This window comes from Acomys minous (genome assembly GCF_964271855.1).
Source record: "Acomys minous genome assembly, chromosome: 2".
In the NCBI taxonomy this organism is placed as follows: Eukaryota; Metazoa; Chordata; class Mammalia; order Rodentia; family Muridae; genus Acomys; species Acomys minous.
This window is the reverse complement of record NC_140484.1, coordinates 51,693,290-51,716,937: the sequence shown is the minus strand read 5'-3', so window position 1 is coordinate 51,716,937 and position 23,648 is coordinate 51,693,290. Positions and strand designations below refer to the sequence as shown.

At 53.2% G+C, this 23,648-nt stretch overlaps 3 protein-coding genes across 8 annotated transcripts; 1 reads left to right on the top strand and 2 right to left on the bottom strand.

The window, feature by feature from the left end:
- Positions 1-59: 59 nt before the first annotated feature.
- On the bottom strand, positions 60-10,822 carry CTSW (cathepsin W). The gene is given in 11 exon segments (XM_084773505.1): positions 60-288; positions 369-572; positions 648-712; positions 899-1,109; positions 1,111-1,193; positions 1,272-1,368; positions 1,468-1,622; positions 1,972-2,085; positions 2,956-3,040; positions 3,617-3,727; positions 10,443-10,822. Coding segments are annotated over 10 exon segments (1,206 nt in total). The 5' UTR covers positions 3,698-3,727; positions 10,443-10,822; the 3' UTR covers positions 60-177.
- Positions 9,134-16,342, top strand: EFEMP2 (EGF containing fibulin extracellular matrix protein 2). Of its 3 annotated transcripts, none has more exons than XM_084773499.1 (11): positions 9,134-9,226; positions 9,882-9,999; positions 10,227-10,275; positions 10,854-11,066; positions 11,592-11,714; positions 11,905-12,021; positions 12,201-12,320; positions 14,144-14,263; positions 14,355-14,481; positions 15,068-15,263; positions 16,043-16,342. In XM_084773499.1, the coding sequence occupies exons 2-11, from the start codon at positions 9,889-9,891 to the stop codon at positions 16,202-16,204; spliced, it is 1,338 nt and encodes a 445-aa protein (XP_084629625.1). In that variant the 5' UTR covers positions 9,134-9,226; positions 9,882-9,888; the 3' UTR covers positions 16,205-16,342. The 3 variants fall into 3 exon arrangements, with proteins under 3 accessions (XP_084629625.1, XP_084629627.1, XP_084629626.1); XM_084773501.1 differs by lacking the exon at positions 9,134-9,226 and adding an exon at positions 9,455-9,610; XM_084773500.1 differs by lacking the exon at positions 9,134-9,226 and adding an exon at positions 9,484-9,610 and having other exon boundaries at positions 9,829-9,999.
- Positions 16,343-17,401: 1,059 nt separating this feature from the next.
- On the bottom strand, positions 17,402-22,663 carry MUS81 (MUS81 structure-specific endonuclease subunit). Of its 4 annotated transcripts, none has more exons than XR_014777500.1 (16): positions 22,218-22,663; positions 21,986-22,115; positions 21,265-21,350; positions 20,700-20,801; positions 20,503-20,571; positions 20,257-20,342; positions 19,744-19,884; positions 19,508-19,603; positions 19,284-19,405; positions 19,097-19,194; positions 18,638-18,754; positions 18,456-18,551; positions 18,160-18,288; positions 17,980-18,083; positions 17,632-17,853; positions 17,402-17,553 (listed from the first exon to the last, which is right to left on the bottom strand). XR_014777500.1 is itself a non-coding variant. In XM_084773495.1 (16 exons), the coding sequence occupies exons 1-16, from the start codon at positions 22,350-22,352 to the stop codon at positions 17,487-17,489; spliced, it is 1,662 nt and encodes a 553-aa protein (XP_084629621.1). In that variant the 5' UTR covers positions 22,353-22,654; the 3' UTR covers positions 17,402-17,486. The 4 variants fall into 4 exon arrangements, 3 of the variants coding, with proteins under 3 accessions (XP_084629621.1, XP_084629623.1, XP_084629622.1); XM_084773495.1 differs by having other exon boundaries at positions 17,632-17,715; positions 22,218-22,654; XM_084773497.1 differs by lacking the exon at positions 18,160-18,288 and having other exon boundaries at positions 17,632-17,715; positions 22,218-22,661.
- Positions 22,664-23,648: the final 985 nt, after the last annotated feature.

Genomic DNA, 23,648 nt, shown 5'->3' with positions numbered 1-23,648 from the left:
GTCTTTGCACCCAACCCTCCCTTTCCACACCCCAGCTGAATCCACTCAGGAGCCAGAGATCATGTCTTGGTTTATGAAGTGATACAGAGAAGATGGGGGGGTCAGGCAGAGCCTCAGAGCGGGGTTGGCAAGGAGGGTAGTGGCCATGTGGCAGAGGCTGAGGAGTAGCTGCTGGCCTCAAGGTGGGCAAGAGACTGGCGGCTTCTTAACTGGATGGCCCACTCGCGCTGTGACTGGGTACTCTTTGATCCCACAGCTGTTGTCTCCCCGGTAGAGCCTGAAGTAGCCCTAGGAAGTTAGGGGTTATCAAGGCCAGAAGAGTGAAGAAGGAGTTACAGCCTGCCCCTTTCCCACCCCACTCCACTCACCCCCTCGCCCCACTGGGCTCCCCAGGAGTTCTTCAGGATCCAGTACGGGGTGGAGTGGCGACGTTTGCGGGACTGAGACGAGGCTGTCTCTGTCTGCACGTCCTCCTTCTTCTCCTTGCCAAAACCCACCAGCAGGACAGCATGGTCCAAATGTTGAGGGTCACAGGTGGTGGGTGTGGCCTTGATCACACCCTTCTGGTAATTCTGGAAGGGTGGAGACAGGAGCTGAGTCAGAGGCCATTAACCCTCTGCCCCTTCTCTCCTGCCCTGTCCACTTACCTGTAGTAGCTTCATGTTGATGGTGACGGTGATGGGGCCATGGATGGCCAGGTACCGGGCAATTTCTAGAAATAGGTAATTAGTGGAGATCCCTGAGGGTGCCATCAAGCCCTGCCTGCCCTGAGGCTGCTCTTCTCATGGGGGGGGGGGGTTTGGGGAGGATGGCTCTAATTGGGCCTCCCATAGCCCGGCCTGTCGGGCTCCATTCTGGTTTCTCAGCCCCCTGCCCTCCATGTCCACCCTGGCCATACCTTGCTCATTACTGGGCAACATGATGAAATCCTGAATCCAGGCCACCTTCTTGTAATTATTGGCGAGGCACCTGTGGGGATTCGAGTGCCCCTTGAACGGGTAATCTGTTTCGCTGGCCAGGCCACCTGAAGACAAGCAAAAGCAAGAAGGAGTCTTGGCTACTGAGGAGCATCCTCCCTCCCTACTGTCCTCCCACAAAGCCTGGTACTCAGCTGTTGTTGATGACAGTCATATAGGCATCCCACACGAAGCCACCTTGGCAGCCATTTCCACAGCGGTCACAGTCCAGCAGCTCTGAGGGCAGAGAGGGACAGCATGGGTGAGCAGGCCCCTAGGCTGCTTTCCCTGTCACACATCTTCTCCCTGCCATACCCTGCACAGAGAGCTCCACAAACTGGTGGTGTTTGATGCGCCACAGAGCCTCAATGTTGTCCGCTGCTGCCATGGCCCAGCAGCACCTGCAGTTTCCCTGAGTGGATGGAGCATGGGGTGGGGAAAGATGTCAAGGCCATGATCTCATCACTCCCTCCTTGGGGTGGATTGGGCCGAGCTGGGTGGGGGCGGATACCTGTTGCTTGATCGATGAGATGATGTTTGTTGCCTTGCGCCAGTCACAGGTGGAGGGCAGAGGTTGCCCCCACTTTTCAGGCCCTACCTTTTTGGCCATGTTGGGGAGCCTGTCAGGTGCTCTCTGATGGCCATACAGCTGGCCAAACTCCTCCTCTGGGGACAGACAGGGACACAGAGGTCACAGGTTTGACACCCCTCTCTCATATTCTGTTTCCAGCTGTCACCACCTTGGCGCTTTCCATCTCTGATATTTCTTTTTTTTTAATTTTTAAAATTAATAATTAATTAATTTTTGAGACAGGGTTTCTCTGTGTAGCCTTGGCTGTCCTGGACTCACTTTGTAGACCAGGCTGGGCCTCAAATTCACAGAGATCCACCTGCCTCTGCCTCCCAAGTGCTAGGATTAAAGGCGTGCACCACCACGCCCGGCTCCTAGCTCCCAGCTCCCACCCCCTTAGGTGCGATGCTAAGGCCTACTCATAGGCCAAGAGGATTCTGGTACCCGTGAGGTCACTGAATGGAGTCTCTCCGAACTGTGCTGTGCCCAAGTCTTCCTCCTGTAGCCGTTGAGCCTGGGCCATGTTGTGAGCAAAAATATCCAGACGGTGGGTATACTCTAGAGCAAACAGGCGTTGTTGCAGGCCAGTCTCAGGGCAGGAAATGGTCTCTGGTTGGGCTCCCCCACACCCACACTGGTGACTGCTGGCTCTTTCCTACAGCCCCCACCATTACCACTCTACTGCAAGAAAGTCATTATCCAGCCCACTTGAGGTTAGAATTTCCCCCCCCCCCCAGGGGCACCCCCCACCCCTAGGGGGAGGCTGAGCAAGAGCTTTAGAGGCAAGGAAAGTTAAAATGGTTAGAGATAGGTTTCCTGTGCCTATGGGCTGCACCTTTCTCTGCCTCCTCTTCACACATCAGAGCACAGGTCTGGAGGATGAGTGGGTGGGGTGAGGCCATGGGGTATAGCACACACAGACACACACACACAGGCACATGCACACACACACAGGCACACATACATACACACACACACACACACAGGCACACACACACACACAGGCACACACACACACACACACAGGCACACACACACACACACACAGGCACACACACACACACACACACAGGCACATGCACACACACACACACACACACACACACACACACACACACACACACATACACAGCCCTTTGTGGGAGATGAAACCCAAGAATTAAAGAGAGAACAGCTGGTAGCTTGGGCCTGGGGGCAGGATAAACAGGGCAAGGATGGGGCACAGAGAGCTGCCACCTTGGGGGTTTGCTGGTTGAAGATGGGACCAGGTGGCAGCCCTCCACTCCCTGCCTGGCTGTAGAATGAAGGTCCTTCCGTGACCAGCATTCATTGGGAAGTCACAGAGCACATGTGGAGCTCATTTCCCACCAGTGGCCTGGGCTAGGTCTATTCCTCATCCCAAGCCATGAGGTGCTGTGCCCATGATACCTGCTGGGTTTGAGTAACTCCGGTTAAACTGGATTTGGAACAGCTTGAAGACTTCCTTCAGCTCCAGTGGTCGGGGACTTGCATCCTGGCAAGGAAGAAAAGGTGGAAGAGACCCAGAAAAGAACCGTTATAAACCCAACTTTATCTCCAAGGTATAAGGGCAGGGCTGGGAGTTCATTAGGCTTTCATCTCTGCTTCTCAATGTGAGCGGCCACATGTCAGCCTCAAGTGCTCCCTCTGAGAAACAAGGAAGAGAAAGGTAGATGGGACAGCTCACCCTCTGATTGAATGCTCAGTCCAGCATTCAAGAGGCTGAGGCAAGAGGAAAGCTGAGAGTTTTAAGCCAGTGAAGCCAGCTAGCATGGGCTACACAGTTAAAGGCTAACCTGAGCTACACAGTGAGACCATGGCCTTTGCTTTTGTTTTTGTTTTGTTTGACAGGGTCTCTCTACATAACCCCGTCTGTCCTGGAACTCACTATGCAAACCAGGCTAGCCTCACACTCAGAGACCCTTCTGCCACCATGTCCTTTGGAGCCCCGTCTCAAGAAAATTAAAAAGAAAAAAAAAAAAGAGAGAGAAAATATACTAGTTCATAGAGAGAAGAGCCCAGACACAGACCTGGCAGGGAAGGGCATGGAGAGCAGGTTAGAAACATTTACCTTGCTGAGGAGGGGGTCACAGAAGCCCTGGCCTGCTATCAACAGGACCAGAAAGTAGGAGAGGTGGGCCATCAGTGTCATGGCGCAGCCACAAATGCTGGAGGCAGGAAGCTGCATAGACCAAGTTGGATGGTCAGGGCGGAGCTGGGGAAACCACGAGGGGAAATGTGCTTGGGGTGGAGGGTAGACCCTTCCAGCACCTGCCTGCCTGGCTATACCCCATTCACTTTTTTTCAATAGCAGCGCTTGGCTACCATGTTCCAGACAATTCTGGGATATAAAGATCAGGTGGGCAGATCTCAGTGGGCAGGGACGCCATGATGGAGTACCCAGAGTGACAAGCCACAGGTGCCTGGTGCCCAGGGAGGAGTGGTGCCAGCATTCCTTGGGGACCCACTCTTGCTTTTCCTGCAAAACAACTTAAGAGCCACCTTCTTTAAGAAAACTTCCCTGCGCCAGGCATGGTGGCGCACGCCTTTAACCCTAGCACTGGGGGGGTGGGGGACAGAGACAGAGGGATCGATGAGTTCAAGGCCAGCCTGGTATACAAAGTGAGTCCAGGACAGCCAAGGCTACACAGAGAGACCCTGTCTCGAAAACCAAAAACCAAAAACTAAGAACAAAAAACAACCCAAAACTTCCCTGCTTGAGACCCTAACCTCGGGTATAACTGTTCGTGGCCCTTTGAGGCACTGTCAAACCTTAGCCCACTCATCCCCCTCCCAAGCACACAGAGGTCCAATCTGTCTGTGTTTAGACCATCTAGAAGTGGTTTTCTGTTTTTTTGTTTTTTGTTTTTTTGGTTTGTTTGTTTGTTTTGGAGTATCCCAGGCTGGCCTTATACTTCTTAGGTATTTGGGGAAGACTTTGAATTCTTGGTCCTCCTGCTTAGAGCTGAGTACTTCCATTACAGACATCAGTATGCATTGGCTGACTGAAAATTTGTAGTCAGCTTCTGTCTTGTCTTGTCCTTTTCCTCAACATGATCTACAAAGGAGGAATAAGAAAGAGAAGAGACAGTATCAGAGAAGACACAAGCTTGTGTGGTCAGGGGCTGGGCAGTGCTTGACACGTGGTAACTGATGTCTCCATCCTAATGGGTCCTTGGCCTAAAGAAGCTCTTCCTCCACGCTGGGAAGCAGCAGCCAAGAACAGAGATAGGTGCAGAGACCTGGCTTTCTAGGGTTCGTGGTTGGGGCAAAAGAGGAAGAGGAAGGGTCTGTCCTGGGAGTCATCCATTCTCATGCTCTCTGCCTCATCTCTTCATTAGGAATTGCCTTAGAATTGTTATGGTCCATTAAACTCCACCCATGTCTCTCCCTAGAACAGTGAGCTGAGGGACCCCTCTATCTAAAAAAAAAAAAATGCTGCTTTCACACTTTTAATCCCAGCACTCAGGGAGGCAGGCAGAGCCCCTTGAGTTTGAGGCCAGCCTGGTCTACAAAGTGAGTCCAAGACAGCCAGGGCTCTACCCTGTCTTGAAAAACCAAATCATCATCATCATCATCATAATGCTTTCTCCTTGGTGTCTTTATTTTTATGGATAAAGGGCTACCAGGGATCCCACAACATACTTTTATTAAAATGTGGTGGACAGCTGGGCACAGTGGTGACACACGCTAGGCACAGTGGTGCACACCTGTAATCCCAGCACACGGGAGGCAGATGCAGACATTCTCTGAGTCTGAGGCCAGCTTGGCCTACAAAAGTTAGTCCAGGACAGCCAAAGCTACACAGAGAAACTCTGTCTTGAGAAAAAAAAAACCAACAAAACAAAACAAAAATGCAGAAGACCAACTGTCCATTGGTGCCTAGCCCAATGGCCCTGGAACCCAGTTAAACATCCCAAGTGGTTTTTGTGCTGTGGGTGCCATGAGGTGCCAGAGGCATGTCATTCAGGGTCTCTTGTGGAAGGCCAAAGGCAAGGGGCTGGGGCTTTTTCCCTTCTTCCATCCATTCCTCAAATATCATCTCTGCAAGGACAAGTTTTGATGTGTTTTGGTCAGCGCTGTATCCTTGGTACCTGGCGCATAGTCTGGTCAGCAATGCCCAATCAACAAACGCTTAAATGTGAGCCGAGCGTGGTGGTGCACACCTTTAATCCCAACACTTGGGAGGCAGAGGCAGGTGGATTGCTGTGAGTTTGAGGCCAGCCTGGTCTACAAAGCGAGTCCAGGACAGCCAGGGCTATTACACAGAGAAACGCTGTCTCAAAAAAAAAAAAAAAAAAAAAAGAAAGAAAGAAAGAAAAAAAAAATATATATATATATATTTTAGACAGGATCTCTCATGTAGCCCTGGCTGTCCTGGAACTTCATGAACCCTGTGGAGACCAAGCTGGTCTCAAACTCAGAGATACACCTGCCTTTGCCTTCCAAGTGCTAGGGTTAAAGGCGTACCGCCTAGCCAGGCTTTCTTCCTTCCTTCCTTTCTTTTATTTATATGTATACCTGTCTGCATGAACACCTGAAAGTTAGTAGAAGGGCATCAGACACCCATTACAGATGACTTAGCCACCATATGGTTGCTGGGAATTGAACTCAGGACTTCTGGAAGAGCAGACGGTGTTCTTAACCTCTGAGTCATCTCTCCAGCTCCCTAGGCTTTTTTTCCCCTTATATTTGTTTTTTTTTTTTCTTTGTTTCTCTTCTTTTTCTTTCTTTCTTTCTTTTTTTTTTTTCTTTTCTTTTTTCTGTCTCCACCACCAGGGCCTTGGGACTGGCCTGATTGGGCAGTGGGGAGTGAAGAAACAACAGTCATGCATACAGGAAACCTAGGGACCTGGTAGGCCATGTGTTCCAAGGGAGTCACCCCAGCAGCCGGGAAACTCAGCTGACCTATTACATGAGCCTAAGGAGGAGAGTTAGCTAATCTCTTTAGGAGATCTCTGCAGGGAAGCATTCTCAGGCTACAGTCATCTGGGCCTTCAAAATGCACGTACTGTCAGCAACTGCACTCTCTCATGGAAAGCCTGGCCGTTCTGCTGAGCCTGAGCTGGAGAAGGCTCTGCCATTCCCACAAGTCTGAGTGACTGGCATCCTTGACATGGCCATGCTAATATCAGTGATACACATTCACTGAGGACATGATCTGCTTCCTACACTTCAGCCTCTCTGGGCTTTGATCTACTTCAGAATCCCAAAAGACACACACTCTCTCACGCTTACACACATAGTCCTGCATATTTACACACTCACACATACATGTAGAGGAATTTTAATTCATGATATTGCTGCTCTGGCAAGAGATCAAATCCAAAGACCTTTTTTTTTTTCTTTTCCCCCACCAAAGATCACTTTTAGGTCTGAGTGATCTGGTTGGAATACAGACACACCTTTAATCCAGGAGACAGAGGCAAGCAGTTCAAGGCCAGATTGGTACAGAGCAAGTTTAAGGTAAAGACAAGTTTAGATCCAGGAGTGGTGGTACATGCCTTTAATCCCATTTAGTGTGTAAAAGGAAGCACCCATGATTGAAAGTGATGTCTAATTGAGTGGCAGGAAAAGAAAGTGACGAATCAGAGAAGATTTGACAGAATAGGATATACCCAACTCTTAGAAGAGAGAGGAAAGAAAGGGAAGCCACTTCAGGGGCAATGTGGAGAGAGGGAGAGACACTGTGTGGAAGTGGAGGTGCTCCCTGCCCCTCAGTGTACACACACACACACACACACACACACACACAGAGAGAGAGAGAGAGAGAGAGAGAGACAGACAGACAGACAGACAGACAGACAGACAGTGAGATAGCACTTTTACCAGAAGAGTTTTACAGAGAGAAGTTGAAAGAAAGAACCAGCTGGACACAGTTGAAGACAGAATGAGCCTGAGAACGAGACGGAGCCAGGAGATTGCTCGGGTTAGTTTGAGGCCAAGCAGAGCAATTCAGAAGCCAAGAGAAGCCAGATTGAGTAAGTTAGCTGGGAAAGAAGGTCAAACCAGAAGAGTTAAATTGAACCAGCTGGTTTTGAGCTCCAGAAGAATAAGAAGAGGTGAGCTTCTTAAACAGTAAGTCTCAGAGCTAAAACATTCTAGGCCTGCTTTAGATTGTACAGAGGCTAGAAGCTTCCGGGACTGTTAGCAGGGAGAGGCAGTGAGCCTCCAGACAACAATTGAAACAGGTGAATAAAGTTCATTTCTCACATACATTCACACACACTCTTGTGAGTCAGGAGTTACTGAGATTGAACTTTAGGTCTTGGCCATGCTAAACAAGCATGCCTGTACTGAGCAGACATGTCTGGAGAGGTGAGTCAGTCCCGTGTTCCTCTTCCAGAAGATCTGTTTGTTTCCCAGCACCCACACCAGGCAGCAACCACTGCCTGTAACTCCAGCCCCAGGGCGCACCGCTAGCCTCTGTGGACGCCTGCACTCGGTTGTGTGTACCCACACACAGATGCATCATTAAAAGTTAATAAAAGGACGCTCAGTGGGTAAAATGCTTTCCATACAGCAAGAGGGTCCAAGTTCAGGAACCCAGCACTAGCATAAAAGCCATACATGATGGTGGGTGATGGGTGTCTGTAACCCCAGTGTCCTGGAGGGCCAGGGTGGGGACTGTCAGATCCTGAGAGCATACTGGTCAACCGGTCTCGCTGAAATAGTAAGCTCCAGATTCAATGAGAACACTTTCTCAACACATAAACAAGGTCCGCAGTACAGAGGCACATAGGCAAATACCACACACATAATCACTCAGATTTTTTTTTTTCGAGACAGAGTTTCTCTGTGTAGTTTTTTGTTTTTTGTTTTTAAAGCAAGGCAGAGTTGAACGTGGAGGCGCACACCTTTCATCCCAATACCAGGGAGGCAGAGGCAGGGGTATGTGTGAGTTCGAGGCCAACTGGTCTACACAATGAGTTCTAGAACAGTCAGAGCTGCATTGTGAGACCCTGTCTCGAAAAGACAAAAACACACATACAAACAAACAAATAAAAAGACGGGAAGGGATTGGGTAAGGGAAAGGAAGGGGGGAACGGCCGTGTTATTGCCGCTAGCGGTCTGGACCAGGCACGGGAACCCTGGACACGCAACCCTTTTCCCGTCTAGCCCCGCCCTGAGACGTGGGGAACGCAAAGTCCCGCCCCTTCGCCCCTTCCTGGGAGCTAGAGGCACCGAGACTCCGCCTCTAAGGCGTGATCTCCTCTGGGGGCGGAGGCGGAAACTGAGTGGGGGACCTGGGTGGGAAGAGGGTCAGGAAAGGGTTGGCACTGGGCCCTAATGTCCTCCTCGCCCAAGTTCAAGTTCTCCTGCCTTCTCAGGGGCTTCCATTCATTTCGGGCCAAGACAACTGCCGCTCTCGCCCCCACACTACTGTAGCTTTGCGCAGCCAGGGCTTAGGGGAAGCAGCGCCCCTGGGCACTGAGACCACCTGGAGGCCATGGAGGTGATGGGCACAGGGAGATGGACAGTTAATTTAATGCCTGGACAAGGGTCCGGAAACCTTGGATGAAGTTTTGAGGCCATCTAAGTGATGGTGTTGGAGCACATGAGAGTCACATTTGAAGGTCTGAGGATTGAGTGCCCAGTAGGTCTGAGAAGCGCAGAACCAGCGTCTGGACGTCTCCCTACACTGGGGTGCGAGAGCACAGTGCAGGACGCTGAAGCGCAGGTTAGAAAGGGTCAAGGTGGACAGAATAACATTTTGAGTGAGGGTCTGGGGTCCCCAGGTGAGTTTCAGGGCCAAGCATCAAGGTCAGTGGCCCAAGGACCCGAAGGTTGGGAAACTCTGGCCGAGCGCCCGCAAGGCGGCTCCAGGCGCCGCCGCGGGGGACCGGGTGGGGGCCTTGTGGCCGGCCCGGGGCGGAGAAGCCGGGGGGTCGGGGTCCCTCCCCCTGGCGCGGGCTCAGGAATCCGCCGAAGGGCGGGCGGAGGCGCCGGGGTGGGCCGTGGCGGGCGAGCGGGCGGGCGGGGGGCGCTTCCTGGGGCCGTGCGTCCAGTGCGCTGCGCGGTCCGTCTGTCCGCCCGCAGCCGCAGGCATTGCCGGAGTCAAGGCGTGAGTGGCCGGCCGTGGGAGGGCGCGGGCCGAGTCCGCGGAGCCCAGAGGCCTGCGCTCCACGGCTCGCGGGGCGGGAGCGGGGGCGGGGCGGTCCAGGATTTCGGGCCTGAGCCCCAGGCCTGCAAAAGGATTCGGGGGCCCCCAGCCCTGGAAGGTGCTCCCAGCACAGTCCTGAGAGGAGGCAGCTGGGACGCAGACTCCCCTTTCCGATACAGGGAACTTGGGGTGCCGTGGCAGAGGCCCCTGACTCCTGCCCACCACCTCCCAGCCCCAGGATGCTCTCTTTTGCCTCCTGCCTCCCCGGGTCTTTACTGTTCTGGGCGCTTCTGCTGTTGCTCTTGGGAGCAGCGTCCCCAAGGGATTCCGAAGAACCGGACAGCTACACGGTGGGGATCATGGGGGTCACCAGCTTGGGATGGGATGGGAAGGACAGCTAGACCAGGATCCTGGGGTGGCAGCTTCTGGGAAAGCTTCTCCCTGCTTGGTTGGTGGAAGGCTGGAGGCCATTGTGTGGGGCTGACCGGAGCATAACTGAGCTCAGGCCCTGGTCTTGGCCTGGCTAGTTGGAGCAGACCGCCAGGGTGGTCACTGGCCACCTCGGGTTCCCTTCCAGGAATGTACAGATGGCTATGAGTGGGTTGCGGACGGCCAGCACTGCCGGGGTGAGTATGTCTGGGGAAGGGAATTACTGTCCCCAGGGACCCGCTATCTCCCAGAGCTGCTGCAGGAACCTGATGGCCTTTCACTGTCCAGCTCGACTGAGCCAACCGCGCTTCTCCTGTGCCACTCAGTTAGGAGCCCTACCCCTTTAAGAAGCCCCACAAATTACCTCTGGCCTACAGTAGGTGAGAGAGCACCTGGCTATTGCCCAGAGTAACGAAAATAAGTGCACCTTCCCTGAACTGCTCTGTCCTCTCTTGATCGCAGTGCAACCTGGGAGAGCCGTAGACACTCCGTGGGTCAGGAGGCCTGAAAATTACTCTTGGGCAGAGGTAGAGGCAGGGTTTTGAGGAGGAACTTGGAGACAGGAGAATGGGACAGCAGTGTGAAATCCAGGGCCCTCCCCCTAGTCCTGCCAACCCCCCCCCCAGGGGTTCTGGGTCAGCAGCCTTAGTTTGCTGAGCAGAGAAAAAGCCTTGCTCTGTTGCTCCGCTTAGAGAAGGCAGAGCTGGGCTTCTGCCTGCCTCCCAGGGCCAGCAGCCCAGGTGACTGGCTGTGCTCAGCAGGCCCTTCTCTGCAGATGTCAACGAGTGCCTGACTATCCCCGAGGCCTGCAAGGGTGAAATGAAGTGCATCAACCACTACGGGGGCTATCTGTGCCTGCCTCGCTCTGCTGCCATCATCAGCGATCTGCAAGGCGAGGGACCTCAAGCACCAGTGGGCGCTGCTCAAAGCCCCAGTACCAATCCTTGCCCAGCTGGCTACAAGCCTGATGAGCAGGAGAGCTGTGTGGGTAAGTGGGGGCCAAACCTTCTACCAGTCTTTGTGTGTGTGTGTGTATATGTCTGTGTCTGTGTGTTTTGGTTTTAACTATTTTTGTATTTTCTGTACATGTTTTCTGTACATCTTACTCTGCTGTCATCCTCCTGACAATACTTAATTCTTTTCATTTTAATCCTCCTCGTAGTACTTTCTAGTCCCTCCCTAGTTTGTTTGTGTTTGAGACAGGGTTTCTCTGTGTAGCCTTGGCTGTCCTGGAACTCACTTAGTAGACCAGGCTGGCCTCGAACTCACAGAGATCCCATGCCTGCCTCTGCCTCCCGAGTGCTGGGATTACAGGCGTGTGCCCTGCTTGACGTGGTCTGTTTTTGTGCTATTGGGAGGATCTGAATCACACGCTCAATGTTCCGGTGCCAACTACCCCGTGTGCCCCACATGAATGACGTCTGGTGCGGGCCACCTGCTCCCAAATTGAGGTCCCTGCTATGATCGATAGCGTATGCGACTCCAGGCAAGGGCTGAATGGTGTCTCCCACAGATGTGGACGAGTGTGCCCAGGCTTTGCACGACTGTCGCCCTAGCCAGGACTGTCATAACCTGCCTGGCTCCTACCAGTGCACCTGCCCTGATGGTTACCGAAAAATTGGGCCAGAGTGTGTGGGTGAGTTCTGAGTGTGGCGTTCCTAGTTCTTGCTTGTGACCTTGGTCTGGCTCTTGGTCTGGCCCCTTACCCTTACCCTCACTAGACACAGAAGACTAAATGCGGGTAGCAAAGTGGAGAGAGCGAGTGTGGGTGCCGAGGTGGGCCAGCTCGGGCCCCCACTTGACTTGTGCTCTGCCCCCCATCTCAGACGTAGACGAGTGTCGCTACCGCTATTGCCAACACCAGTGTGTAAACCTGCCGGGCTCTTTCCGCTGCCAGTGTGAGCCAGGCTTCCAGTTGGGACCTAACAACCGCTCTTGTGTGGGTGAGGCTATGCTAGAAACAGGCTCAAGGGTCCTGGGTAGAGATGTGTGAGGTGGGGGCAGGATCTCCCTCCCTCCCTCCCTCCCTCCCTCCTTCCCTCCCCCCCCCCCCCCCAAGCAGACTGGGGCTCTGGGCAGCGCCTCTGCTTTCATGACTCCTGGTTTCTCCTGGCATCCTCAGACGTGAATGAGTGTGACATGGGAGCCCCATGTGAGCAACGCTGCTTCAACTCTTATGGGACCTTCCTGTGCCGCTGTAACCAGGGCTATGAGCTGCACCGGGATGGCTTCTCCTGCAGTGGTGAGAATCCACCTGTGCTACTGGATCCTGCATTGGTCCCCTCCCCCTCCCTCCCCCAGGGCTTGCAACTTATTGGACCAATTCCAGTCACATAGTTATGGGTTTGAGGGCTCCATGTTTCATCCTCTGCACCCACAGACCTCCATGAACTCCATCTTGAGCTGGTTGCTAGGCACTCCCTTCTTGGGGTTGGTATGCTAGGCACCACCAAAGCTTGCTGGAGAGACAGAGACGGATGTGAGTGCCAGTTTTCTGACGGTTGAACTGACTTGCGTTGGACTCTGCAGTAGGACATGTCTCTCTTCTTTCTGGGCACACTTTTACTGCAAAGGGATTCTTTGGAGTACGAGGGACAGGAAGGAAAAGTGGGAGCACATCTGATTATGACTTACATTTTCAGTCTCATTTAACTTGGTCAATGATGATTGGTTATTTGCAAACTTGACATTAATATTCCACTAGGTGAAGCTGAGGCAGAGGCAGGTGGGCCTCTGTAAGTTCAAGGCCAGCCTGGTCTACACAGAGAGTCTAGGACGGCCAAGGCTACACCGAGAAACCCTGTCTCAAAAAACAAAAACAAAACAAAACAAAAAATTCCACCAAATATTGTAAGAAGCAAGCAGAACGTTCCACAGCATTAATGGGGTGCAGCTCTGTGTTTGTGAATTTTTTGTTCGTTTGTTTTTTGGTTTTTCAAGACAAGGTTTCTCTGTGTAACAATCCTGACTGTCCTGGACTCATTTTGTAAACCAGGCTGGCCTCAAACTCAGAGATCCGCATGTCTCTGCCTCCCGAGTGCTGAGATTAAAGGCCTGGCTGGTGTTCAGCTCTGTGACAGGGACAAAAGCAAAGAGATAGTATGGTGCCTGTAGGGCCCACACGCAGCAAAACCTTGGGTGTTGTGACTGCAGAGTGCAGGACTTGAAAAAATAGAGCTGGTCAGGGCCTTAGGCCCCTCTAGGTCACCCCACCCTTTTGACTGGCATGGAAAAGGACCCTTTCTAAAACTAGTTCGCAGGATTTATGCCCAAGCCTCTCCATTCCTGGCGTTTTTGAGACAGTCTATGTAATCCTAGCTGTCTCGAAGTGCTCTATGTAGCCTGTTAGCCTACAGAGATCTGCTCAGTAGTGTGGGGGATCAAAGGCTCAAGCCACCATGTTGGGCTGGTACTTTAAGCATCTTTAACATCCTGGGGAAGAGAGGACCTCTGTAAGCCGGAAGGTCTGTTGCTGTTTTGTGATAGGGTTTCACTCTGTAGCCCTGAACGGCCTGGAGTCTCTTATGTAGACCAGGCTGGTCTCAAACAGATCTGCTTGCTTCTGCCTCTGCCTCCCAAGTGTCGTGATCAAACACCCTGCTGTTTGTTTTTTTTGAGGCAGGCTCTTGTTACGTAACTCTGGCTGGCCTTGAACTTGCTGTAATCCTTGCTGGATTCCCTAGGTGGACCAGGCTGGCCTTGAACTTGGTATAATCCTCCTGCCTCTACCTCCCAAATGCTGGCATTGTAGACATACAGCACCACGCCAAGCTTCAAACCTTCCTGTTCTCTTTTCTTTTTCCTCTCCCTTTCCTTGCTGGGATGGAACCTAGAGCCTCAAGCACGTTAGGCAAGTATTCTACCACTGAGTTATATCCCCACCCCTCTAACCTTCCTGTGAAACCTTCGGTCCCCCCTTTTGAGCATTACGGGTTTACATCATTCCTTCTCTCTTCCCACATCCAGCCTTATGAGGGGGTGGGGCTGGCCTCTCAGTAAATGTCTGTGGGACTCAGTTGTGAGGACTGTCCTCGGCCCAGGGTCCTCATCCCCATCCTCCCTCAGATATCGATGAGTGCAGCTACTCCAGCTACCTCTGCCAGTATCGCTGTGTCAATGAGCCGGGCCGATTCTCCTGTCACTGCCCACAAGGCTACCAGCTACTGGCTACAAGGCTCTGCCAAGGTACGGGCACTTCTCGGGGTGGGCAGGTGTCTAGAGGATGGTTGTTTACTGTCAGTCCTGGAGTCCAACCCCCCCACCTCCCTTGGCACAGACATTGACGAGTGTGAATCAGGTGCACACCAATGTTCCGAGGCCCAAACCTGTGTCAACTTTCATGGGGGCTATCGCTGTGTGGACACCAACCGTTGCGTGGAGCCCTATGTCCAAGTGTCGGACAAGTGAGTCAGACTGATGGAGGTTTGCTGTGGTAACAATTCCGAGATCTGTGGGGGCTAACTGGTTCAATCAGGCTGGTGAGTACCTATGATGGCTCATAGGAGTTATAGTCTTTTTTTTTTTTTTTAAGATTTATTTATTGGCCAGGTGGTGGTGCTGTATGCCTTTAATCCCAGCACTTGGGAGGCAGAGGCAGGTGGATCTCTGTGAGTTCGAGGCCAGTCTGGTCTACAAAGTGACTCCAGGACGGTCAAGGCTACACAGAGAAACCCTGTATCGAAAAAAACCAAAAAATTTAAATAAATAAAAGATTTATTTATTTACTATGTATACAGTGCTCTGCCTGCATGTACATCTGCACAACAGAAGAGGGCAAGGGATGTCATTATAGATGGTTGTGAGCCACCATGTGTTAGTTGGGAATTGAACTCAGGACCTCTGGAAGAGCAGACAGTGCTCTTAACCCCTGAGCCATCTCTCCAGCTGCAAGAGTTATATAGTCTTATATGCTTGAATTTCCCTCTTTAGGAGGTGGGTATTTGGGAAGTAGGCCCAGCTCTCATTCCTGTCCTATCTTGGGGTATCTAGCCGCTGCCTCTGTCCTGCCTCCAACCCCCTGTGTCGAGAGCAGCCTTCATCCATTGTGCACCGTTATATGAGCATCACATCAGAGCGAAGTGTGCCTGCTGACGTGTTCCAGATCCAGGCAACCTCTGTCTACCCTGGTGCCTACAATGCCTTTCAGATCCGTGCTGGAAACACGCAGGGGGACTTCTACATCAGGGTAAGGCGCCTCTCTATTCATACCCAACTGACTTGAGTAGCCTAAAATAGAATGCCTGAAGTCATTTAAGTGGGAGCTGCCCTGTCCTAGGTCATGGGGCTCATGTAAGAAGCCAGAGATGTTCCCCGTCCCTAGTACGCCTGCCACAGACAGTTGGTGAATGGGCTTTGAGTCCCAGCACTGGCTTCTCCTGTCTGGCGTTGACTTCCATATCCGTAAAACGAAATGTGGTTCCTGCAGGGCTGGTATCAGACTCCAGCTCTGCGCCAAGGGGAAGATGGCAGAGATGCTGGTATGGGTGTGAGGGTCTTGAACCACAGCCCTTATACTGTTTTCAGCTTTGAGATGTTTGGCATTAGAATGTATTTCTCCTTTCAAAATTGCTTTGGGGCTGACAGCACACACACATGGAGCAGGCCCTGCGTTCTCCAGCGCAAAAACAACAAGGGAGAGAACGGAGTACGCTGAAGGGGGGTGGGGGACAGTTCTGGGTCACCAAAGGCCCATCATCCCCCAAACCCGGGTCATCAGGGAGTCCTGATGGAAGGAAGATCAGGTGCCTAGGGTCAGGAGAGAGCTGATGGAGAGACCAGTGGCAGGGGTTGGGTACTGTCGCTGAGAGAAATGTCTAGAGTCAGAGGTGGGTAAGAACCTGAGTGGCAGTCTTAGGAAACTGTTTCCCAACCTCAAGCCACAGGGCAGGGGGCTGATGCCGGAGCAGGGTCCTGGCTCATAGGCTAATGTCATCTGTATGTTCTGCCATCCACTGTGCTCTGCAGCAAATCAACAATGTCGGCGCCATGTTGGTCCTTGCCAGGCCAGTGACAGGACCCCGGGAGTACGTGCTGGACCTGGAGATGGTCACCATGAATTCCCTTATGAGCTATCGGGCCAGCTCTGTACTGAGACTCACCGTCTTTGTGGGAGCCTACACCTTCTGACGACGCTCGGGGAAGGGTGGGGTAGACCCCCTTTCCACCCCTTTTTCCCGTCCATAGCTTAAGGAGCCTGGGGCTTAGGGATGGCTGTTCTGTTTAAAGGGACAATGATGTGAAGGACAATAAAGGGAGAAAGAAGGCGCCCTGGCCGAGGTGGGTGAGGAACCTCAGCACGGGAAGGGGCTGGCTTGTGAGAGAAGCAGGCAGATCCTACCCAAAGGGTCCTCTGCGTTCAGGCTGAGAAGGTTCCAGAGCTAAGAGTCAATCAACCTGTGCAGAAAGTTCTAAGGAGTGTACACTGCAGGCCCTATCACAGTGCTTGGCTGATGCTAGGATCCAGAAAGCATGTTCAGGTCAATGCCAAGAGTTTGGGCATCCTAGCCCTACCCCAAACTGCATTTGGACAAGCCCTACTGTTTCCCAAGTCACCAAAATGAGGCAACTGGACTGACAAAGCTTTTCTATCCCAAGTTGTGGTACCTTTTCTCAAAGAAACTTACTTGACTAGGGGCCATTTAGTCACACTAAAAGATACAGTGCCTCACTGACTCCATCTCACTTTCCAGGGCATGCCCAACCTCTAAGGAGTTTGTTTGTTTGCTTTCCTTTATAGGGTCTGGCTTGACATAAGTTAAATTCTTTTTTTTTTTTTAAAGATTTATTATGTATACAGTATTCTGCCCACAATTGTGCCTGCACGGCAGAAGAGGGCACCAGATTTCATTGTAGGTGGTTGTGAGCCACCATGTGGTTGCTGGGAATTGAACTCATGACCTTTGGAAGAGCAGCCAGTGCTCTTAACCTCTGAGCCATCTCTCCAGCCCCAAGTTAAATTCTTATAGTTGTACACAATCATGTTTGGCCAGGAGATTGCCTTAAAAAGAACCATATGGGCCAGGTATGGTGGCCCACACCTTCAATCCCAGGACTTGGAAGGCGGGCCAAGGAAGACAGGGCGTTGCAGGCCAGCCTGGGTTATATAGCAAGTTCTGGGCCAAGCTGGGCTTTACAAGAGGGAGGGAGACACTGTACAAGGCTGGCAGAGCATTGCTATGTGGAAGAGGAATTGCCCAGCATTCATAAGGCTATAGGTCTTACTGCTAGTTACAAATGAAAACCACTGGATCACAAGTGTAGCCTTCCAGCTCCTGCACATCTCATAGGGACGTTGACATTGCTTTCTTAACACCTAAGACCACAAACATTTACATTTTTATTATAGTCCAAAGGATCCTAGCCTTGGTAGAGGTGAAGATGGCTGCTGGGGTGTGTCTCCTGGTGTAGCTCAAGTCAGAGGGCCGTGGCTGCAATACAGCTGGAACAGAGTCCTGCTCAGAGCAGGCCCCAGATTTCTGCAAGGAGAGTCGGGAGGTGGTGAGCCTGGTGCCTCGGGCAATCCCGTCTTCTCTCCAGATTGTGATTACCCGTACCTCTGCAGACGCCCACACTTGATCGTGCTCAACAGCATCTCCTGCTCCTTAGGGGTGGCACAGGCATCGTAGGCAGCTAGGAGACTGGAGGTGGGGCACACAGGGGCTCATTATCTGGGCAAGCATCATGAGACATGAGAGCTAAAGCAGGAAGAGGTTCATCCTTGGGTGGAGGAGTCTGGACACTTTTCCTGTGTTGTAAGAGGCCCTGCTTCCTCCTGCCTGCGAAACACTGGGATAGAACCTGCTAAGGTTCCCACAGAGCCAAGCTCGCGCTACAGGAGTACTGACTATAATGAACTCAGTACAGGAAGGGCAGAAGACCCCTCAGGGCTCTTTGGGGTGTACCTGGCAGGGGTGCTGTATCGATCCACCAGGGCCGCTGCCTTCTCCCCACTCAGGCCACGCACCTGCATCAGCTGCCGGGCAAATACTTCTCGCACAGACTGGGCCTGGGGTTAGGTTAGGCGTATGTTAGGGGTGACCTGGGACCGGGCCACCTAAGCAGAGGCAAGGCAAGGGTGTTACCTTATTCTTGACAGCTTCTGCATTGAAGTCACTGAAGGTGAGGAGTGAGCAGAGAGGGTTTGTGGAAGGCTTTGCTCCTGATTCAGCATCCCCTGGGGTTCCCCAAGGGCGGCTGTGTAGGGTGTGGCCCTGATGGAAGAGGGGACTGAGGCCAGGGTAGACTCTAAGGGCTAGCCCCCAGCTAGTCTTTTCCCAGGCCTCAGCACGAAGCCTGAGGAAGTGGGATCCCACCTTTCCTTGATTGGGCAATAGACATCAGACAAGCGCCCAGTGCTAGACAGAGGTCACCTGCTCACCTGGTACAGCCTTTCCAGGCCCTTTGTCAGAAGGGCCAGGTAGCCAGCTGACTCCTTAATATCCATGGTACGCTTCACAAAGAAGCCGTCGATGACCTGGAAAAGAGAGGGAGTTGGCTCCTGGCCTGAGCCGTGGGCTGTAAGATCTCTGGCCAGCCTGGGTCCCCACCCCAACCCCTCACCTGGGTATTGGTGACAGCCTGCAGCAATGTACTCTCGGGAAGGCTGAGGTTGTCAACAGATCCGTATTCCTCCACCAAGTATACCCGGTGCCCCAGGCCACAGCGCTTCAGGCGGAACTGGGAAGGCAGTGTGGGTCAGGCCCGAATGCCCACGATGAGAATCTTTCCTGGCTCCCCGCATGTCTTGAAGGAGTTGCCACACTTTGGCCCTAGCTATGACTCCTGTAGGAAAACCCTGAACCTCTGGACAGTACACATCCTCTGAGCCGCCCTTGGCCTATTGGCCTCTGACCCTTCTCCAGCCAAGATAGATAGCCTTGTGGTCCTACTGTGCACGTGCACAGTTTAAAAGGGTCCCAGAGTGGGTAAGCTGGAGGCCTCTGGTCGCTCTGCTTTGAGGCCACCAGTAGCTTCTTCTAGGGTGAGGTAAGCAAGGTGTAAGCGGGCTGACTAAGGCACCTTCTGCTCTCGAAAGCGGCCGTCAATGATGCTGCTGCAGAGGTCGTCTAGCCGCTTGCGTTCCACAATGTGGTCCAGCACTAACTCCACAGGTCTCGCTGCCAAGAACCCAAGAAGAGTTTCACCGTCTTCTCTCCGCCCATGCCGCATGCAGGCCAGCCTCCCGTGTCCACCCATGGCGCTTTACCTGGATCCCTGGGCCTGGTCTCCTGTGCTACCCACACAAAGTCCCCAACATGCAGCTTGCGTACTGTGTGGGGCACGTGCAGCCGCTGTAACTCTCGGAGCATTTCTGGCCTGTGCCCTGCCCTGACATTCCAAGAATGAAGGCCAAGGTCAGGGTGAGCCAGCACCATACGCAGACTTTCAGCATCCTCTAGTCGTTTTCAAGGCTGCTCCCACTTCACTCACCCTCTGGTTTCGCCAGTGTCCACACACAACAGCACTCTGTACTCGCTGGGCCTCAGCTCCAGTGGTTGCTGCTGCACCGACCCCTCACTGGTGCCACTATGAGGGAATGGAGGCTGTGCATACGGCCATAACCCTCAATGCCAGGGGAGTTCCCCACAACTCACAGGGCCAGCTGTGGCTCAGTCATAGGTCCCCCAGATAAGGGTATGGCTGCCCCGTTTCTCCTCCCTTCTTACGGTTCTGACAAGGTGGCTTCTGGAACCGCTGAGTCCTCTCCATGGGGCGCCTCTGGCCTAATGCCAGTGTTTGGTGTGCTTAGGCCTTCTGAAGTGGCCAGCTTCTGGGCCAGCTCCAGGCCTTCCTGTGTCAGTGCATACCTGGGAGGTGGTTGACACACACAGTTACCTTTGTTATACCAGGCAGACTCTGCTTCCCCCAGTGAAGCGAGCCTTACCCTCCTTGGTATAAGTTCAACAGCTCCTCGCCTTGGTCTCCTTGTCCCTCAGCTCAGCTTCCTCAGGAGTGTGCCTAATGGCGTGTCTCACAACTCGTTCCCCCATCTTTATTCAATGCTATACGTCTTCTCTCTCCTCAGCTGCTCATAAATCAGGCTTTTAGCGGGAAGGCCAGCTTCCCCCAGCCTCAGCAGCACCAGGTCTGAGATTTGCCTGACCTTTATTGACCCTAAGACTGTCCTAACTCCACAGGCCCCATTCCTGCCTAATGTGCTCCCTGCAGCCTGCCCACACCTGGCTGGCCGATGCGTTCTGAGGACTAGGTTCCTGTGGAGCAGGCCTCGAAGGGCAGGCCAGGGTCTTGAACTTTCAGGAACTACCTGTGAAAGGAAAGGAGACCCTCAGGAGGCCCTCATACTCCCAAGCGTAAACTTCCTGTGCCCTTAGCCATATGGCACATTTGGGTCAGGTTTCATACCAGGGCGGTCTGCCATGAAGCTACAGTGGGCTCTGCCTGCCCACTCTCAGCTGGATGCTCACCCTCAGGGCCTTCTGGGCACATTTCTGCAGCAGCTCCTCCTTGGTTAGGAAGCTATGGCCATTAGAATTCTGAAACCAAGGTAGAAGTGAGGGCAGGTTCAGGGCCAGGCCTCCTCCTCATCCTGTCTGGCCTTGCAGTAGGATCACCACCCAGGCCGCTCTCTGAGCCTCCTGCCTCGCCCCACGCACACACTTACCAGGTGCTCCCTGTAGAGGTGCAGCAGGACCTCCCGTGCACCTGAGTTCGGAGCTGGCCAATAGCCAGCCCTGGTGCTTCCTGCTTGAGGCTGGGAGGCAACCTGAGCGAGAGAGGAGCTCTGCGTTAAAATGCCTGTCAGTGTCGGCTGAGGGTTCCACAGGTTCCATGGGCCTGGAGAGGGAGATGATGCTATAAGCCCCCGGGAATATGGAATGTGATGGCGGCCGGAGCAGCAGCAAAGGCCGGGGGTGGGGTTGGGGGGAAGGGCATGTGCCAGGCTCAGCCTCCCGCTACCAGTACTAGAGAACAGAGACACGACAGAGGTCTCACAGCTTCCTGGCCTGGGTCTCTTAGCAACTTCGTTTGGAACTCTGTCTACAGCTGTCTCGATAGTAATCCCACTTAGGAATTAAGATAGCGCCCCTCAAAGACGGGAGGAGATTGTCCCAGGCCAATCTAAACCAGTAAGAGCTAGCCACAGAGCTGTTAAGCCCTCAAACCAAGATGTCCATCCGACTCTCAGCCCTCCCACTTAGCTTTCTATTTCCTTCCTCAATCCTTACTGGCATGGAAGAGTCCGAGGCTTGACCACGTGGCTCTTCACTGGCTTGATTTTTCTCCGCAGATGGTGGGCTGGGGGCATGGTCACCTGTAGCAAACAGAAGGTCAGTCCTGCACCCAGTGTGGCTACCGGGAAGCATGGATGTAGTCTGCTCACCGTGTCAATTTTGGGTGTCGTATTTTAAAACACCTTTAAATTTTCACTGTAAGTATATGAGTGTTTCACCAGTGTCTGTGCATCACTTGCATGCAATGCGAGAAGAGGCCAGAAGTGGAGGCTGGAACCCTGGAACTGGGGTTTTGGTTTTGAGACAGGGTCTCATTGAATGAAGCCCTAGCTGGCCTCGAACTCACAAAGATCCTCCTGCCTCTGCCTCCTATGAGTGTTGGGACCACCATGCCTAGCCCCTTGTCATTTTTTTTTTTGAGACAGTCTCAAGTAGCCCAGGTTAGCCTTGAACTCGCTCTGTAATTGAGGATGCTCTTGAACTCTTCGACCCGCACCTCCTAAATGCTGGGATTACAGACTTGTTCTACAACGCCACCCACGCCGTCTCTTTGTCCGTGAGAACTACTGGGCTTAACAGAGCCATCAATTACTAGCCCTGGGTCGAACAACAGCCACAATGAGAGTGCGGAATTTGAAGCCAGGGTATCCAAGGTAGACAAAGCCTACACCTAAGAAATTTAGGGGATCGATCACCACCTCCCTGAGGTGCTCACCGCCCGATGCTAGATGCTGCTTCAGCCGCTCGTCCAGCATCTGGCAGAGCCTGTCTCCGAAGTGCTGGAGGATCTTAGCTTCCTTCCCGCTGCGCAGTGGTAGCGGGTACCGTCGGAGGGAGCGCAGTGCCTGGCGAGCACAGGGAGAAGGGAATTAATTCATCAAGCTAGGATTCATGGGATCACCTGGCTTGGCCAGAGCCTGTCATCAGAAGGTCCAGCTGGGACTCACCTTTTGAAACACGAAGCGTGTGTGGCGCCCTCTGCTGGCTGCCTCGTCTCGCCACTCCGTCAGCCAACGAATGAAGAGCGGGTTGGGGCAAAGCGGCAGCGGACGCTTCCGGCCCCAGCGGACCGGCTCCGCCATAAGATCTAGATTAGCTCTTTTAGAGCCCAAAAACAACAACAACTGAGATTGGGACCTAGACAGTTCGGCAGTTGGTATGAGAACGCCTGATTGAGGGAAGGACCTCTCTAACTTAGCAGAGGACTAGCTGGTAGGAAGTTAGGTGTGTACCACCCCTTGGAACCGCCCCCAGTCCCCGCCAGCATCAGCCATCGGGACAGGCCCCACCCAGGCCACAGAGCTTTGACCCGCCTCTTCCTCTCATCCCAAAATTTAGAGAGCAGGATTATTTTTTTTGTGCTGACTATTAAAAAGACGGACAGCGCCCCCTGTGGCCGGGAGGGGCGGCCGGAGGCGGGGGAGGGGGGGGAACACGGTCAGAAACCTGAACTTGGCTTGCTTCAAGGTCTCATTTGGCTATTTCAGGCTCACTATCGTAGAAGAGGCTGGGAGAAGAGGGCTTGAGAAAAATCGGGGGGAGGGACGGACACAAGGGCAAGAATATTTGTGGGAGAGACATCTCTGAAGGGGCGTAAGGGATGAAGTAGAGGGAAAAGAGCAGTAGCAGGAAGATCTCAAAATGTGGGGGCATAAAGTCGGGGGTGCGCACAGAGAGGCTCAGGCTAGGTGCATGGCTGGCGAGGGTGCGTGTGGTAACGGCAAGGAGGAATAAGAGGTGCGTCCTGGCAAGTGGGGAGGTCGAATGTGGGCATACGGTTGGATCCCCCGGAAGGGGAGCTATTGTGGCTCATTCAAAGCGCTGGAGCTTCAGGGAGGTTGAACGTGGGCACCTTGCGGGGGGAGGGATGTTTCAGGTTGAGGGACACAAGGATCAATAGAGCATAGTGGTTCTCTTCCGGGAATGGTACAGCCCAGGATCTTCAGCTGTCCTGCCGGAAGTCGCCGGCCACCTAACGCACAGACCCTCTTCTCAGTCTAGCTTTCTGAGCCCGCCTCCTTCCTCAAGCAGCCTTATAAGGAGCCTGAAGCTGGCGCTCGGGCTAGACACGCCCTCTGTAGTCTCATGCCCTAATAAGGACATCTAGGGCATCCCGCGGCCGGGGACGGAAGGAGCACGTCTCCAGGGTAACTGCATAGCCCCTCCCCCGTTGCTCAGGGAAACCGGGAGTCTCGAAAAAGGTGGAGCCAGCCTTCTCTTTTAGGCGGGGCACTTGGGACAGAAGGGGGTCAAGCTTTGGCCTCCACCTGGAGCTCCCCAGCTCAGTCCATGAGTGCCGTGGGAGGCCCCTGACTACAACCCCCGGCATGCTCTGCAGGTTGTTTCATTCCTGAGATTGTTCCTCATTTACACCCTTT

What these genes read in the sequence shown, in the direction of transcription:
- EFEMP2 (XM_084773499.1), top strand. Translation starts at nt 9,889, where the DNA reads ATGCTCTCTTTTGCCTCCTGCCTCCCCGGGTCTTTACTGTTCTGGGCG. An exon ending in GGACGGCCAGCACTGCCGGG is followed by an intron (nt 10,276 to 10,853) that starts GTGAGTATGTCT and finishes CCTTCTCTGCAG; the next exon opens with ATGTCAACGAGTGCCTGACT. An exon ending in GGATGGCTTCTCCTGCAGTG is followed by an intron (nt 12,321 to 14,143) that starts GTGAGAATCCAC and finishes ATCCTCCCTCAG; the next exon opens with ATATCGATGAGTGCAGCTAC.
- MUS81 (XM_084773495.1), bottom strand. Translation starts at nt 22,352, where the DNA reads ATGGCGGAGCCGGTCCGCTGGGGCCGGAAGCGTCCGCTGCCGCTTTGC. An exon ending in GCAGCATCTAGCATCGGGCG is followed by an intron (nt 21,351 to 21,985) that starts GTGAGCACCTCA and finishes TGTTTGCTACAG; the next exon opens with GTGACCATGCCCCCAGCCCA. An exon ending in ACCTCTACAGGGAGCACCTG is followed by an intron (nt 20,572 to 20,699) that starts GTAAGTGTGTGC and finishes CCTTGGTTTCAG; the next exon opens with AATTCTAATGGCCATAGCTT.